At 37.2% G+C, this 17930-nt stretch overlaps 1 protein-coding gene across 2 annotated transcripts; it reads left to right on the top strand.

The window, feature by feature from the left end:
- The first annotated feature begins 852 nt into the window (after nucleotides 1-852).
- Nucleotides 853-17682, top strand: USP8 (ubiquitin specific peptidase 8). 2 transcript variants are annotated; one of them, XM_005419621.3, is made up of 19 exons: nucleotides 853-1024; nucleotides 1675-1819; nucleotides 2326-2411; nucleotides 4939-5083; nucleotides 5711-5768; nucleotides 6497-6641; nucleotides 6900-7062; nucleotides 8239-8383; nucleotides 8576-8769; nucleotides 9901-10512; nucleotides 11723-11812; nucleotides 12448-12528; nucleotides 12906-13168; nucleotides 13788-14000; nucleotides 14453-14663; nucleotides 14988-15224; nucleotides 15725-15867; nucleotides 16235-16367; nucleotides 16575-17682. In XM_005419621.3, exons 1-19 carry the CDS (start codon nucleotides 921-923, stop codon nucleotides 16758-16760), a joined length of 3354 nt encoding a protein of 1117 aa, XP_005419678.1. In that variant the 5' UTR covers nucleotides 853-920; the 3' UTR covers nucleotides 16761-17682. The 2 variants fall into 2 exon arrangements, with proteins under 2 accessions (XP_005419678.1, XP_005419679.1); XM_005419622.2 differs by lacking the exon at nucleotides 11723-11812.
- The last annotated feature ends 248 nt before the right edge of the window (nucleotides 17683-17930 follow it).

Here is a 17930-nt window from a genome sequence, read left to right on the forward strand (position 1 = left end):
GAATGCTTTACCTTCATCTTGTCAGAAGCCATGTGGCTTTTCTCTGCTAGGGAATAACTTCCTTGCTGATACCATTTGAGGGTCTGTCTTCTAACGAGTCCCCCTTCATTCCTTCAGCATTGCTCACATCTGAATGTCTCCCCTCTTGCTTGTGAGGGAGCTCAGTTCCTCCCCTGCCACCCCCAAGGCTAAAAAAAAATAGCTCACTGTGTACTAGATGCAAAGACTTTTAGTTAGACTGTCTGCAGGAGACTTCCTGGACTTCCCTGTCTCAGATAACGTGATGTAACAGTCCCTTGTGACCAAATTCTGCTTAACTATTTCATGGCTGCCTGGAGAGCACTTCCAAATGAAAGCACAAAGCCAATGGCACCAAGGAGTTGAAGACCTACAGAATGTCCAAGATGTTTCAGTAGACTTTAATGGTAGCAGCCTTCCTGTTCTCAGCTTATCTCTTAGCAAGATATTAGAAGTCATTTTTCAGAGGGAGTAATGTGTATTTGCAGAGTACAGAGGAGACAGCTATTTTTTGATAGTATACTTGCTGGCATTTGAGTAGAATAAATTTGCTGGATATAATGATTTTGAACATTCATGAGTCAGCACTTTTTTAAAAATTTCCCTGTTAGCACAGATATTGCTGGACGTTCTTGATCAATTACATGAAGTGATTTCAAATAATTCTGTCACTTTGAAAGATTAATTTATACTATTAATTGTTCAGACACTCTATTTGCTAGCTCATGTAAGGTGAGATAAATTAGGTAATAAACCTACACGGGTAACTATAACTACTGTACTAAAAGTAATTGGAATATAATTTGGCTCTTCCTACCTTTTTTTCCTCCTCCAGAAAAGTATTGGTAGAGACTTCTAAGAAGCTGTAACATCCTAGAAGGGACATAAGTAACAATATTAACATGCCTGCTGTGGCATCTGTACCTAAGGAGCTCTACCTCTCTACTTCATTGAAAGATCTCAACAAGAAGACAGAAGTAAAACCTGAAAAGACCAGTACAAAAAGGTATATATGTTATAATTGAATTAATAGTTAAAATATTAGTGGTTCCAGAACAAATTTGATGTGGATCTAAATTTCCTGAATAATTTCTGCTAGATACAGAATCTTCAATAGTCTTATATATGGCTCTCAGCTGTCACATTGGATGTGCTTACTGCCTTCAGAAGTCACTTGGCATACTGCCAAAGCATGACTTGGACAGAGCACAATGCCCATGAAAATCCACATACTTAGAGGAAAGGCTACATTAATGCAAATCTGTAAAAATGACAAAACCTTTAGCAAGTGTCTGAATGCTTTGCCTCTAGCATCTTTAGACAATCGATGATTTAATTTTGTCTTACTATAACTTAATTTTTCCTAGAAAGAAAGTTATTCTTAGAAGGGAAGAGTACTTTTTTCCATATCTCACTATGGTATTTAATTATGGAAGACTTTAAATAAGGCTGGTAAACAAACTAGCAAAGAGAAACATTATTTGGAGGAAGATGATTGCAATTCATATTTAATGAAAGCTTTATATTAAGGTGGTAAAAGCAAACGCTTAATATACGGGTGAAATCTGTAAACACTTAAGATGGCATCTTGTAATGAAAAGGTGTTTGAGGACAAGTCAGCAATTAATGTGCTTTACTCCTGTTCTTTGGTTTCAGTTATGTGCAGAGTGCCCTTAAGATTTTCAAGGCAGCAGAGGAAAGCAGACTGGATGGAGATGAAGAAAAAGCTTACATCCTATACATGAAATATGTGGCTGTTTATAACCTTATTAGAAAGAGACCTGATTTTAAGCAGCAGCAGGTATAAAAGCTTTCCGAGTGATCTCTTCTGCATTGGTCAAAGTATGAGAAGTACAGAGAATTACACTAATACACATTCAAAGGATCACGCTGATATTAAGTAAACTGTCTCACGGTGCTGATTTTTTTCTTTCTTGTTTTCTGACAAGTCTCGTGTTAATTTTTTTTACAGTTTTCCTTTTATGTATGAACTATACAAATTGTCAGATCTGTGAATATTTTTTCATGGAAAGGTATTCCCATAATTTTTACCAGTCAGACTTCTTTGGTGAAGTTGCCTTGTCTAGTCTTTACACTAAACAAGAAAGACTTTAGTAAGTCTTAGACTTAGACTTTAGTCTTACTTACAAACTCATATTTGAATAGAAAATGCTTTGATTCAAACTAGTTCTTTTTTTAGCATTAATATTATAATATCAACTCTCCATACATTAGTGACTCTTGACATGCACAGAAATAGGCATTGTTAGACTGCATATTTATATTATGTGATGCTTGTCATTTTAGGATTATTTTCATTCAATTCTGGGACCTACAAATTTAAAAAAAGCTCTTGATGAAGCTGAAATACTGTCAGACAGCCTTAAACTCAGGTATGTAATATAGTTGATGGCTAAGGCATTATTCCTTTTACCCTGAGCCTGTATCTGTGCCAAGTGCAGATTTTCATGCTATTTAGTAGTAAGCAATTGCACTTGAGTAAACCATAGGTACCTGAAACTCTTGAGACCTTAAATTTATTCCCAGAAGTCTTATACTATAGAAAATTTTCACTGCCACACACTCCAATAACTTGTCATTTTGTACATTGTCTGCTAATTCCTAGTAACTTTGGTTTGTTGACAGTGTCTTCTAGTTTTGTTAATTGACTAATAAGAAGAAACTACAAGGTCTGAAGTACATATACAGGAGAGACGATCAAGAGCCTCCTCAGCCTTTTAATCATAAGGTCATCTGAGCCCAAATACATTAATGAACGTTCCTAATAATCAGATAGGCTAAAAAGTCCCCCTAGTCTGGATATAGTTTACACTAAGAAATGCCAGGTTTTGATTCTTTAGCCACTTGCAGATATGTGTGTGGAATGCACAGCTCTGCAAGTATGTAAATGAGCAGATGCTATTGGGCTTTTGGGTACCTGATTATCAGCTGACAAGTTACATCTTTGTGCCATAAACCATGAAATTGTGTTAGTAAGAAGTTGTAAAGTAGGGTCTATCTTTAGGTGATATTTAGCACAGTAGTTCTTATTTCCAGCCTTTTCTGCTTCTTGCATCCTTAGCAACTTTCTCACTCTTACTCTGTCTCTCTGCAGCTGGGCACATTTCCCTTCACAAGTGTCATGTCCCACCCCCCTCCTCCCAAGTATTCTTGTGAAAGTGTATTTTATACCTCCAAAGTGCTAAATCTATAAAGTTAGTTTGGGTGAACTGTGAGTGTAGTTACATGTATGTAAAGAGTGACTTCACAAAGATTTCATGACACTATGTATGAAACAATCTTTAAATTTTCTTTGTTTAGGTGAGTCTTAAAGACAATTAAAGACAGCTACAGATTCACTCTAAGAGTAAACATTGATAGAATCAGAGAAACCCAAAATGTAGAGACCTGTTTAAGTAACTTATGTCTTTTTATGAAAGGAATGGAGTTTTGGAGTTGATGCAGTAACTTTTAACTACTCTGGCAAAATGTGTAAATATTTAAAGGTAACAGAAATGAAACATGACTCCTGCGTAACTACAGAAGTAGTTTCAAGGAAATTATTTGTATAATTTCTTCCCCAGGCAGTAGGCCAGCAAATAGTTTGAATGTTAATTGTTAACTAAAAGTAGAGCTGATGAAACTTGTATAGGGACAGGAATGCTTACATGAATGACCTACTACGTGCTTCAGAAGTATAAATAGGAAATTGATGGGTAAATATTTCATACTGACCAAATTAAACTAAAATGTGAAATACGCTTTAGTGTCATTAACTCCAAGTGGGAACAAAATGCTCAGTTCTAACTTACAATGCCTGTGCCAAATCAAGAAGCCTGTTTAAAAATAAAATTACAGATTTGGTGCCTCCTTCCTCTTAGTGGGCAATTAGTGCAGTAGACTTGGAGGTGGAATTTGAATGATCTAGGTTATTAACATACAGCCGTATTGTCATTGTTATTTTAACCCTCATTACGCAACATCTGGTTAACATGAGCACTTACTAACACATTCTGAGTTCATGTTTTACTTCTTGCTTCAGTCATCCAAATTGTTAGGTCAAACATTCTATTTTTGTTTTATGATACTAGTAACCCTTAAACTACTCAGTTGTATTAAATGTAAGTGCATACTATTGAACAATGATGTGACTGTACAAACCTCCAGTGGGTGATCTGAAAACTGTAGTTTGGAGATCACTGCCTTACAATACCATGATTGTCCTTCCAGTGGTGAAAGGCTGGGAGGGTAATTTTCAAATCTGAGGCTTTATGAAAAGGACAGTTGTACGCAAGACCTCATCCCCCAAAACTCCTGAGTGAACACAGTTCTTGCATTGGCTTCCCTGTAGGCCCAGTTTTTGAAATAAGCACCAGGCACACAGGTGAGCACATCATGGAGTCAACTCACATTCTGACAGTGATTACTGTATAAGCAGTTCTGATCCAACTTCCCAGAAAATGCAAATTTAGATATCTGAGCTAACTTACTCTTCACTGGCTCCATTGCAAAATGAAATAAAATACCTGGGATGACTGTTGTAATATGTTGGAGTTTACCTGTAAGTCACCAGTACCTACAGTTGTCTGTGGAAAGTGAAAAACATTCAGAGATACCATAGCTAAGCATGACCCCAGGTTTGAAGAAAAAAAATAGCTTTACAATCAGTGGCTATGTAATAGGACTCAAACCAAGATTTAACAATAAGAAAACCAACCCAAAAGTGGGAGAGATAAGACCACATAGTTAGGAAGCAATATGGAGTTCGTTGGAATACAAAAACTGGCAATACTTTAACTTTTTAAAATTCTAAATAATTCTTTTAAGTTTTTGACTGAAGACTTACTGATTTTGATACTAATAATTCAAGGTTAGCCAAAACCACAATATTGAAAAAAGGCACTTTTTTTCCCCCAATAGATACGAGGAGGCTGAAGTTCGGAAAAAACTTGAAGAGAGGGACAGACAAGAGCTGCAGAAAAAGCAAGAACCAAAAGATGATGGAAAGAGCTCAGCCAAAAACTCCTCAGAAAGTGCTGTAGATTCCAAAGGAAAAAGCCAAAGGGTAAGTGAAGATGTTTACAAACTCTAATTCAATCTGAATGTATAGTTTCAATCTAGAATTTCGTCTCTACTAGTAGCTATTTCCTGTTCAGAATCAAGGTGAGGGTTTTTTGAAGTAATGTACACTCTCCATAATCCTTCTTTGAAATTTCTTTGGAATATGTGAAGTCCTAGTAGCCTCCAAGTCTTGTATAAGAGAGACTAAGCTTTATGATTAAGTCAATTTCTGTTTTATGCCAGAATTGGTGCAAGAAACCCAAGGTAATGGTGACAAACTGATACTAAGGATAACATGTCTCCATTTTAGGGGAAGGTTGACTTTTTAGTAGTAGTGTGGAAACAATTAACACTTAATTCTCGACAAATACTTAAAGAATTTCTTCTGTTAGATGATGGTGTCCTAGGTTGTATTACCTCTCTAACTGTTTTCTGTCTAGGCAGGGCAGCAGCCTCAGTATCTTTTGAGTACATTTGTGAGCACATCTTCAGATGCAGCTCCCTTGTGCTGTGTTTGTTCCTGTGGCTTAATTGTCTGACAAGTTTCCTTCAGGCTCTGTGAGAGTCATTGTCTCTTGGCCACCTTAGTTCTCAGTACTACATGCTAAACTTTTTTTTTTCACTTATACAGATTAATGGTGAGACAAAGCAATCACTGGAAAGAAAAGATCAGTCTGATGGCCTGAGTGGTAAGAGATGCAGTGCTCACACAAATGTGAAAAATGTTTCTGTATGGCTGTGCACTAATCACCTCAGAGCTGCAGTCCTTCTCAGGAGTCATTTCACAGTCAAAATACTTTGATGAAATTCTAGTATCCTGCATTTCAGTTACAACAAATCAGTAATTCATTAAACTCTGTATTAAAGCCTTCATTACTTTTCATAAACTTAGAGATCTGTAGTCAGTTTTTCAACTGTTCAGTAATGGAAGATGAACTAGTCCTGTAGTGGTCAGGTTAGAAAGAAAAACAGCTCTACTGCTGATAGGAAAGGATGAAATATGACAGCTTATTCAATTAAATAGAAAATTTTTCCATTCTCCTTACAACCTTCAGCTTTTTGTTCTTGTAATGAGTATGTGAAAATGTTCTCTAGAATTCTTAAGAGGAATATCTGCAGCATGTAGTTCACAAATGCTTGCCTATATAGCTTGATTTAAATGAGACCACAATACATTAAACTTGTTTATCACTGAAATATTCAGTATTGTCTAATCTAACAGATCAGGTGCTGATCACTACAGCAGTGGGAGCAAAAGGCCCACACTGTAATGTCTCACCTCCATGACTTTGTGGGACTTCTTACTCCTGTTTCATCTGTTTGCAGTCTTGATTGCACCAGTCAGATACCATAGCCATTCATAGCTATCTTCATTTATAATGTGGCTTCTTACATGTAATTGCTTCTCTCTTTCAAGGAGCAGTCACACCTGAGAGGCTGTTTGCGATGATGTCAGACAAAAATATTGAATTGCTTATAATGGATGCTCGAAAATCAAAGGATTATCAGGAATCCTGTATTCCAAAATCCATCAGTGTCCCAGAAGAAGCTATCCATCCTGGGTAAGACATGATGTTAAATGAGAGTAAAATACTTAATTTTCTAAAAAAGTACATGCTTTTAAAGCTTGTACACCTAATGTCAGAATCCCTGCTGTACCAGTGGGTAAGATGTATCTGCACAGCACTATTCTTGCATGTACTGACGTCAACACAATGCATATTTATTTTATCCAAGCACATAAACATCTGTGGATTATATATTGTTGGACAGAATGTTATTTGTACATGAATCTTTAAATGCATGTTAATTAATTTCAGAGATACTGCTTACCTGATTGAAGCTAGACTCCCAGAAGAGTCTAGGGATTCATGGAAGAGGAGAGGACAGTTCCATTATGTTATACTGCTAGACTGGTTTAGTTCTGCTGAAGACTTAAAGCTGGGAACAACTCTACAGAGCCTGAAAGATGCACTTTTTAAGGTTGGCAAATTTCATCCTTTAATTCATTAATTAATTCATCTTAGTAAAAAAGGCCTTGAAGCACTTATATTTATGTGTATATGGAGGCCTTAATGACCCTTGGTTGAGTTTTCAAAGCCTGCTTGTTTTGATAGCAGAAGTGTAGTTTGAAGTTTCATACTGTACTCTGGTAGATGACAGTATAATTTATTAAACAGGTAAACAGCAGAATGATTCAACTCACTTCCTCAACAAGCAGCTCATCAACTTAGAGTTCTTTGCTGAGAGAGTTATTTGGGAAAATACTTTTAGTCCTGTTTCCCAGGAACAGTCACCTTCTCTCCTGTATTACAACAGTAATTCCTTATCCCTGGAAACTGGTTGGCCACCCACTTGGCAGTCCTATCAGCCAGGTACTTCCTACAGTGGAGGGGCTGCAATGAAGGAGGCTTCAGAAATATTTTCAGCACAGTTAACTTTTCTGCATTTTTGAATATAACTTAGATAAACATTAATTTAAATTTGAGTTTCATCAGTGCAGGGAGCTTATAGACTCCACAGTGAGCAGATGCCCAACATTTTCGAGTCAAATTCTCTGTGGCTATGTTGTCCCTCCTCTGTACAGTGGTGGCTCTTGTGAAAGACTGCAAATCTTTCTGTTACCTTGACATCCAGGACTGGGGTTCAGAGATAGTTCAGCAGTTCTCCTTCTTAATTGCTTTAGAGGCTGTTCTCTGTACTGTCTTGTTCATGTACTAGTACTGAACAAGTACTGAGCACAGCAGGAGGAGGGCAGTCTGAACCCTGAACTCTCAAGGGGTTTCAGAAAGTCAATGTTATGCTTTCTAAATCACTAATCCCTCAGCAAACATACCAGATAAGAAACTGAAGCAAATACTGTAATAAAAATACTTTTCTGTGTGGAGGATTGTTATGTGAAGTAGCAGTAAGTGGTTCTTTCTCTACTGGAAATATTCACACCCAGTTGCAGGCAGAGCCAGGAACCCAACTGTGCTGGGCATTCTTCAAACACAGAGAGGATCTCTATTTTTGCAACCGCTGTGTCTTGTTTAAAAATCTCAAAAAACAATCTCTCAATTTTATGACTAGGCACAGAAATTTAAACAACACTATTAAGCTGTAAAAGTTTACTTTCTATTTTAAATCAATTAACTTTAAATTTTTTTTCCCATACAGTGGGAAAGCAAAACCATCCTGCAGAATGAACCTTTAATTCTAGAGGGAGGTTATGAAAACTGGCTCCTTTGTTTTCCCCAGTATACAACAAATGCTAGAGTAACTCCACCCCAGCATGGCAGGACTGAAGCAGTGACTGTTTCTTGTAAGTATAAAGGATAACACTCCACCAAGCATTTGTACTTACTGGATGAGTCTTTCATTCATTCAGGTGTTTTTAGGAAAGTCTTGTTATGGCTAAAAGCTAAATTTTGGGTTGGAATGGGGGGTTTATTTTGCTTTTGTGGTTTTGTTTTGAGAATTCTCTTATGGTTCCCTCCTGTACCCCCTCCTGCAGTGGATTTTACATATCCATCTCTGGAAGAGCCAGCTCCTGTGCTACCTGTTGTTGCTGAAAATGAAGAAATGGGAGATAATTTGGAAGAGAGACTAAAATCACTTAACCGACCAAACATACAAGATGCTGCTGTTCCAAAATCTGACAGTTCCTTTGTAGTTAATCCCTTGTCAGTTACAAGAAGTATCCCTGAGGTAAGCTTTTTGGCCTGTTCCTTTTTTCAGTTAGTATATGGTTAACGTGTTAGAACCCACCACACCCAGAACTCTAAATTCACAAGTAAACATACTCAATACATTTGTTTAAGCCTTGTATGTGAGTATAGTGGTACAGAGACTCTTGGTGGTCTGTGAAGCTGTTGTAACTGATCTGCAGAATTATATGAAACTAAATACACTTAAGAGAATTGCAGAACTTTTCATAAATGTTTTTACGTGAGCATGTGAGAAATTCAAGGTCAGCAATTGATCACTAATTCAGAAAATTTATAAGTAACCTTTCTACTTAAAGCAACATAGGATGAAATACAGAGAAGACAGTTAAGCCATGATTTACCTTAGCTGGTCCACAGGTCTGATTTCCAGCCACTGTATCTTCATTCAAATAATAAAACATTTAGGTGTTCTGTCACTCTGGGCCCAGTAGTGAAAGTATAGGAATTTGTTTCTTCCTTTTAGGTGAATAAGACTTTATAAAAACACCTTTGTAGAGTTCTTACATTAAAATAATACTTACCTTAGTAGACAAGGCTAAAAGCTCTTCACTTTCTAGATGCAGCCTTTAATACAGATCTCATTCAAGAGCTCCTATACTGTAAAATTTAGAGACCTTATTTCTGTTTGTCCCTGAACCAGATGAGCTTTTATTTCTTCAGAACACCCACTCCACCCTCAAAAACAACCTACTGGCAACAGCTGAACATAAGCCATTCTTAAATACCCCTTCCCATCAAGCAGATCTGCCTTGAACGTGTGCTTTGTCACATGATTGAGAGGGCCAAGCCCAAATTAGGCTGCCTGGTTGCCCTAAAATATCCACCTTTGAAAGCTCAAAAATAGAGGGTTGTTGTAACAGTGCATAATGCTGTCCTTATGATTCTTTAGGGCTTGTTTATTAGTTCACACCTGGAATGAATACCTAATTTTACTAACAAGCAGTTTGAATGAGAAGATGTAATGAAATTGAAAGATCTCTCTCTCTGGCAGAAGTCAACTTGATATAATCTTTATTCTCTTACAAATCTCACTTAGGAAGAGCTTAGCAAAGAGAGTAGTGGTAGCTGTAGTGAATTGTTCTGCACTCTGTGTTCTGCGCCTGTGTTACAGGTGGACCGTTCTAAAAAGCCTTCACTAAGAATCCTTGGTGATAACAGAGCAAAACCTGCAAGTACAATCAGTGACAGCCAGTCTGGTGAGAGTGGAAGAATAGTTCCAGACCGCTCCACAAAGCCCTTGCATGATGGAAGGAACACTCTGACAGAAGAAGAAAAAAGTCGGGTCCATGCAGAAACTGCTGCTTTGTTAGAGAAAAACAGACGGGAAAAGGAACTGCGGGAGAGGCAACAGCAGGAACAGAGAGAGAGGCTCAAGAGAGAAAAAGAAGAACAAGAAAGAAAAGAACAAGAACAAAAGGCAAAAGAAGAACAGAAGGAAAAGGAACACAAAGAAAAGCTACAGCAATCAAAAGAGGACAGAGAGCAGAAGGAGAGGGATGAACAAATAAAAAGAGAACAGGAGGAAAAGGAACAAGAAAGAGCACACAGAGAAGCAGTAGAAGCAAAAAAGCAAAATAAAAATGAACCAGAAAACATTGGAGCAAAAAGGATTGAGATTGACAAAATATCAATGGAAGAAAGAGAAAAGGGAACTCGAACACCAGAAACACAGAAACGGGCACTGGGTGATGCATCTCAGACCTTTGTGACTGTTCCAGGCAAGGTCAGTGAAAAAGAAAATCATTATCAAGTGTGAAGTAGTTATGTACTTAAATCATTCTGAATAGTCCCGTTTTAATCTAGCAATTTGAAATATATAATTGGATGTGTATTTAGACTACATTTTACATAAAAGTAGAGGAGGGAGTTAAAACAAAGACACAAATAGATTTTTTTTTTCCCCAAGACAAGCTTGTTTCTTTCTTGTAGGTGGGCAGCATGTAATCCCCACGGGATTACACATGGAGCTAGAAGGGATGATGGTTCATAGACTGCAACCCTCTGTTTCAAAAATAGAAGCCTGGTGGTATTTAATCTCTTGTGCCAGCTTGGTCCTGTATGTGGTGTTAAGGACATAATGGTGTCATAAGGAACCCTTTAGTGCCCCCAGCTGTAGAAACACTGACAGAAGAGGATTTTGTTACCTGGCACAGGAAGTAAAGCAACATCCTCATCTAGGATTTTTGCTGAAAACAGTCCAGTTCCAAACCTTGGGGGGAAGGGAGGAGTGTCGCAGTTCTTTCTTCCGTCATTCTTGATAAAAACTGCGAAATTTCTCAATGTACAAATCATCTGATCATAGAACAGAAGCCACTTGCAAGCTAACAATGGAACAGATGTCTTTAAAACCACTTCTCAAGAACTTGCATTAGGATATTTTTCTCTGCTTTTGTAATTGCAGTTGTGATTTGATCGTATTCTGATGTTTGTTTAATCCAAATGCACAAGAAAGCAAAAATACATCTTCCTGTGCAAATTTAGCACAGTCATTCATGAGCTTTTGACTGATTGCGAAACGTCACATAATCCCAAAATGATGGCTTATGATGAACCGAATTCGTGTTGGCTTCACAGTTTGCCTTTTCCATGGAGAGGTTTGATAAGTGAGGAGTGAAAGGGAAAAAAGCCTGAAGTTTAACAACAAATTACAAACCCAACAACTTTTAGGGTGGAAGGTAGCATAGGTGGAACTTCTGCACTTTATTTCTGAGCTGTTGAAACTACAGAACAAACTGTAATACAACATTCAGTTTCAAAAACTATTCCAGTGAATTGCCTAGAGTATATAGAAGGAATAAAAATTATCAGCTTTAACCACTTTGTTGTGGTACATGCATTTAACAACCAAAAAAGAAAGTATAACTCTGCTTTATCAGCATTCTTTTCTGACATGCCAGATGAAAATTGAAGCCTTCTTTCAAAATCTTTTGCAGCAAATGGGGGTTAAAGGACAACCAGACAGTGAAGCTCAAAAGCCAGGACCCCTTAGAGAGGATTCTGAACAAGATACTGAAAGACTTAAAGTAAATACAAATGTATTGTATGTAGTCAAAATAATCAAGCACAGATGCTTTATGATTATTATATTATGTTAAACTCCATTTCATTTCAGTTTTTAAAATCATCATCTTAAGAAAAGACTGTGCCATATTCACAGTGGTTTTTTGCTTTTTTTCATTTGTCATATTCATATGAAAAATACTTGAAACTTCCATTAGAAGTCTTGATGTATTTCTTGTGGCACTAACAAACATTCTCCATGCATTTGTCATCTCATGCATACACCTTCAAGTGCTACTTTAAGAGGGAAAAAAGCTCAGCCTTATGTGTTTAACAGAAGCACATACTCCTACTATTTCCTGATTCTTCAGGGGGAAAAAAAATGAGTTTTGTGACTTTCATGAGACTAAATGGTTGGTTTGTTTCTTGTTTTTTTGGAATGTGTCAGCAAACGTTTTGTTTAGATTCCAATGTTTTTTGTTTAGATTGAGCAATAGAAAATACTAAATTGCCATTACAATACATTTTATTTCTATCTATAATCAAGGATTTGTTGTACTGTTTGCGCTGAATCATGTAACTCCATAGAGAAATCACAGGCAGCTTGTTGCTCTGCATAGGGAACTGTACATACCTTACTTTTCTCTTTGTTTATTAGTCCCAGCGGGAGCCATTAATAAGAGCACGAAGTGAGGAGATGGGAAGGATAGTCCCAGGGCTGCCTGCAGGTTGGGTAAAGGTAACTCCTGTTCTGAAATGAAAATCAAACTGTTCTGTGTCGTTTTGTCCTGTATTTCAGTTGTGTCTTACTTTTAAATTAGATCTTGTTTAATTTTTTTTACTCCCCTTTAACTTCCACACAGTTACTTTCTGAATTTTAATATTATTTCTAATCAAACTAGGGCAGTTAATCTGCTGTTCCTGGTTTTTGCTGTTTAATAGGCATTTTGATGAAAATTCCCCTTCTAAATTTAATCCATTGAGTGTTGAAGCCAGTCACAACTTAATATCCCAATGTCTGAAAAACTCGTTGCTGTTCTCACAGCAATTTATTCATAGGTAAGTTAATGATGGATTTTCACTTGAGTTTAAAACTATTGTTTTTTTTCCCCGAAGTTCCTGGATGACATCACTGGAACCTATCGTTACTATCACTCACCAACCAACACTGTTCAGATGTACCCACCAGAAATGGCTCCTGCAGCCACTCCTCCATCAACCCCTCCCACCCGGAAAGCCAAGGCAAAGGTGGCAGTTGAGCGGGAGAGGGAACACTCCAAGCTCAAGCGCTCCTACTCGTCCCCAGATATCACCCAAGCCATTCAGGAAGAAGACAAGAAAAGAATTCCTGTCACTCCTGCAGTCAATCGTGACAATAAGTATGTTTGCTTGATAAGTTAGATCACAACTCAGGCAGTATGACAGCACAAAGGACTTTTCTTTGTGTTTAAGCAATTGAAATTCATTACTGTTTTCTAAGTGGGTTTGAAAGGATGCATGAGTAATAGACTGAAATTTCATTGCTAGAAGTTCAGTGTAGTTCAATGGAGCGGTTCTCTTTGAGAAATCAATATAATAGTTATGTATTAGCAGGAATTTCAGAGGTTACAGTCTATTAATTGGATGACAGTTGCTTTTTAAGTTCCGTTATTTGTATTAACATACTAAAATTCTATCTTCTGACAGTTTGTGAAATGCAAGTTTTCACATTTTAAACTGTATTAAACAGGTAATTTTTCATCTGTGAATTAAAGAAATAAAGGAAAAAAAATACATAAATCTCAGAGCTGATGGTGCCTAAAACTCAGCCTCATTATAGGCCAGTGTATATGGATTTCTCACTGTTGCATTGGCTGGTTTTGAGTACCCTAAATGATGGTATTTGGTACATGGATGGTCCAATCCCTGTGGGTGGTGGGTGAGGTGTGGTGTCTTATTGGCTTATGTGCACAACTTTGTCAAGTCTGAGACTCCTAAAAAGTAATTTTTTGCTTATAGACCTGCCTGTTACACTAAAGCAGAAATTTCCAGGCTCTCTGCATCGCAGATTCGCAATCTCAATCCTGTGTTTGGGGGCTCGGGACCAGCTCTGACAGGACTTCGTAATCTAGGGAACACTTGCTACATGAATTCCATATTACAGTGTCTGTGCAATGCACCTCACCTGGCTGAGTATTTCAACAGAAACTTGTATCAAGCTGATATTAACAGGTAACAATCTCTCATCTGCCTTTATACTTGCCCATTCAAGAAGATCACTTAGTGGGGCTGTTTGGTTTTTTTAAGTAGGAGGCAAATGGTAACTTTTGGGCACCTTGACATTTTCAAAATTCTTGTGTGTCACTAAATAAGTTTTACTGGACTGTGATAATTAAATTTTGGTCACCATGTTCATAAAATACATGTGTGCTAGAGTCTCTTACAACCAAACTGAATATTTAAATAGTTCACAAAACATGCTGAAAACAGCTGTACCTTCCATCTGGAAAAAGGTACCAAATTACAGGGTTGACATTGATGAAAATTTAACTCAGTCTAACAGCCAGTTTTCCTTGGTCTAAAGAAATTATTTTAAAATTTGGATCATGTTTTGAATTAAAAATGTTAATATTAAAACCTAGTTATTTGAATGGCTCAGATTTTTTTTGTTTCTTATTTTATAGGTCAAATTTCCTGGGGCATAAAGGTGAAGTGGCTGAAGAGTTTGGTGTAATAATGAAAGCTTTATGGGCAGGACAGTATAAATATATCAGTCCAAAAGACTTCAAAATTACAATTGGGAAGATTAATGACCAATTTGCAGGATATAGCCAACAGGACTCCCAAGAATTGCTTCTCTTTCTAATGGATGGCTTGCATGAGGACCTAAATAAAGTAAGAAATACACTTAAATTATATATCTGTCAGAAGATTCAGAGAAATTTTTAAAATACTTTCTTATTCCATAATCTTATGTTACTGCAACCTTGTATAGAAAGAAAGGTGATTATTCAGAATTAAAGTAGGAATTCTGAAGTAGTAGGTATAAGGTGGTGGAGGGAGTCACAGAAGAAGCCTCACTAGACAAGAACTGGATGGCTACACTGACATGTTTAAATATTCTTGTGAATAATCAATCATATGCTTGCCTATAGGTGAGACTTCTTACTTCCATATATGTTAATATATTGCTGTGGTATTTAAACTTCTGCTATCCAGGCTGACAACAGGAAAAGATACAAGGAAGAAAATAATGATCACCTGGATGACTCAAGTGCAGCAGAAATAGCCTGGCACAAACACAAACAGCTCAACGAGTCCATCATTGTGGCACTGTTCCAAGGGCAGTTCAAATCCACCGTGCAGTGTCTGACGTGTCACAAGAGGTCCCGAACCTTCGAGGCTTTCATGTATCTCTCATTACCACTTGCATCCTCCAGCAAATGCACTCTGCAGGTATGGGCAACTGCAGAGAAACTGCTCCTGTAGTGCAAACTGGCATTTCATTGTGATGCTGCTGCTGCTCACCCTCTGCTTGAAGGGGCTGGTCAGCGTTCTGCTTAATTTGCGTGGACCTGAAACATGAACAGATCTGAATCTGCATTTTTTTTTTTATTCTTCTAAAGTTTAAAGAAATAGGTCATCCCTTAAAAGTTTTAAGTTAGAAGCAGGATGGAAATACTGAAGCTGCAATAGCAGCATGTATATTACTTGCTTTGGTAGGTCACAATGTAAGTATTCTGTGGTTTTAAACAAAATATTGTCTGTACATTCTGAAGGACATTAATTAATATCTGCAGTAAAACTTGCTTCCACACATAGATTTAAGTCACTTTTCCTCAGTGAAATGTAGGATGCAGATAACCAATGCAGGTTAACAACCAAATGGGAAACAAACATTTTTTGTTATACTTCTATAAATGCCTATCATTCACAATCTCTGTATTTTGTTTTAGGAATGCCTTAGATTGTTCTCCAAAGAAGAAAAGCTCACTGATAACAATAGATTTTACTGTAGCCATTGCAAAACTCGAAGGGATTCTTTGAAAAAAATAGAAATTTGGAAATTACCACCTGTTCTTCTTGTGCACTTGAAACGGTAAGGAAATGGTGATTGGTGGACATTAATTAGAATGAAATGACCAGGCTTTGATGGAACTGGATTGTTCCATGGCAGTAGCTGAGCATTTTACCTTAGAGAAGGTCACAGATAGGTTACCAGTTGTAATGTTGCAAGAATTTGATTTTTATCTGATGCTTCTTTTATAAGGCTGTAATTCCCAAGGCACTTGCACAAGTGATGTCTTGTTATTTTTGCTAAGAAACACATGAGCAAATGTTAACAGAACTGGGGGCTTTAGTTGAGATCACATCCTGGTTAAAAACAGGGAAAATGAACACGCTTAATACAGTGGAATAGCTTGTGATCAGCCTGTAACTTTTCATGGTGCTTTTTAATTCTCTAGATTTTCCTATGATGGAAGATGGAAACAAAAGCTTCAAACTTCAGTAGATTTTCCACTGGAAACTCTTGACCTCTCTCAGTATGTTATTGGTCCAAAGACTTCCTTGAAGAGATACAATCTGTTCTCAGTATCGGTGAGTAACCAGTCACATTTCAAAATCCAGCTGCACTTTATGCCAGGACTCAGGGTGGCCTGTGAGATACAGCCAGGCTGCAGACTAAGTTGCATTCTAAAAAAGAACAATTGGGATTCAGTAAAAATTTCATGTTCTAGATTATTTCCCTAACCAGGGAAGAAATGGCAGCTTTGAAGGCCACTAACCCTTGCCTTACATTCACAGAATCATTACGGTGGGCTGGACGGGGGGCACTACACAGCCTACTGCAAAAATGCTTCAAAACAACGCTGGTTTAAGTTTGATGACCACGAAGTGTCTGAGATCTCGGCGTCCTCGGTGAAGTCCTCAGCTGCTTACATTCTCTTCTATACTTCCTATGAACAGCGAGCAGTAGACATGGCCACGTAAAGCAATGTGGCTTAAGGAAACTGGTTTTCTTTCTTCAAGAGCAAAGTAGGCCTGGGAATGCACATAAATATGCAGCAGTGCAGCAGACACAGTCACTGGAGTGGGAGGAGCAGGGTGTCTGCCAGCAGGGCTCGCTGGGGCCATAGCAGTGCTTCACAATCAGAGACTGATGGGCAACGCTTGTGGTCATACTGCCATCTGTGGAACCATTTACAAGCATACTTGCATTACTGTTTATTTAAAAAAGAACTATATTTTTAGTCTGCTCCAAAATTAAATTCTAGCTTAGTCATCTGAAATCTATTAACAAGTAGTTTAAAATGTCTTAAAATCCCAAGGCATATCTTGGTTTATTTTTTTCTTTCACTGTTAATGGCCTTTTCACATTTCTAACCTTAAGCTTGACTCTACTGTGAATACTCTAGAACGATGTAAACAGTTAGGAATGTAAGTGTACATATTGATTGCATACTTGCACATCAGATTATGTATATAATAAAATGTTGTCCTTTTTGTGAGAATCTCTAAAACTCAGAGGATTGCATTTATTTGCCAGCTCTAAGTAATTGCAACACTACTTAATAAAAAAGCAGAGCTGTATTATTTTTTCTGTTAGCTTTTGTCAATATTTGTGCACTTCAGAGTTATTCTAAACAAACAAGATTTTCCTTTTTAATTTTTTAATATAAATTTTCATGTACACATGCATTAAAAACCTTAATGAAGAAATTATTTAAAAATATATCCTGTTAAATGTATCTTGGGTTTGGTTTTTCATTCTCAGCTGTTATGTAATGATCAGGATTGTACATAATAACAGTCTGACTCATACAGTTTAAAGGTTCTCCTGATAAAAATACTGTTTTGCATAGAGCTGATTAGTTTAAAAACTTCTTTTAGTTGCATCTTACATATTTCTCTGCTATGGATTAGGGTTAGTTTTCCTTTTCTGATAAGGTTAGCATTCAAAAGTCTTACATTTTGAGCTTTTACCTGTCTGTCTGTGTCTGTCTTGCTGGTGGAATTAAGACCAATACTGATTGTTTTCCAGAAGCTTGGAAGCTGCAAACAAGTTTGAAGTGCTGGAGAAACAAAAATTACATCAGTAGAGCAATGCCTTTTTCTTTCTTCTGTATTAATGGTCACTCCATCCTCTCTTCTGTAGCACAG

This window comes from Geospiza fortis, unplaced genomic scaffold (genome assembly GCF_000277835.1).
Source record: "Geospiza fortis unplaced genomic scaffold, GeoFor_1.0 scaffold171, whole genome shotgun sequence".
Taxonomy (NCBI): Eukaryota; Metazoa; Chordata; class Aves; order Passeriformes; family Thraupidae; genus Geospiza; species Geospiza fortis.

What these genes read in the sequence shown, in the direction of transcription:
- USP8 (XM_005419621.3), top strand. Translation starts at nt 921, where the DNA reads ATGCCTGCTGTGGCATCTGTACCTAAGGAGCTCTACCTCTCTACTTCA. An exon ending in CTTCTTGTGCACTTGAAACG is followed by an intron (nt 15,868 to 16,234) that starts GTAAGGAAATGG and finishes TTAATTCTCTAG; the next exon opens with ATTTTCCTATGATGGAAGAT. An exon ending in ACAATCTGTTCTCAGTATCG is followed by an intron (nt 16,368 to 16,574) that starts GTGAGTAACCAG and finishes TTACATTCACAG; the next exon opens with AATCATTACGGTGGGCTGGA.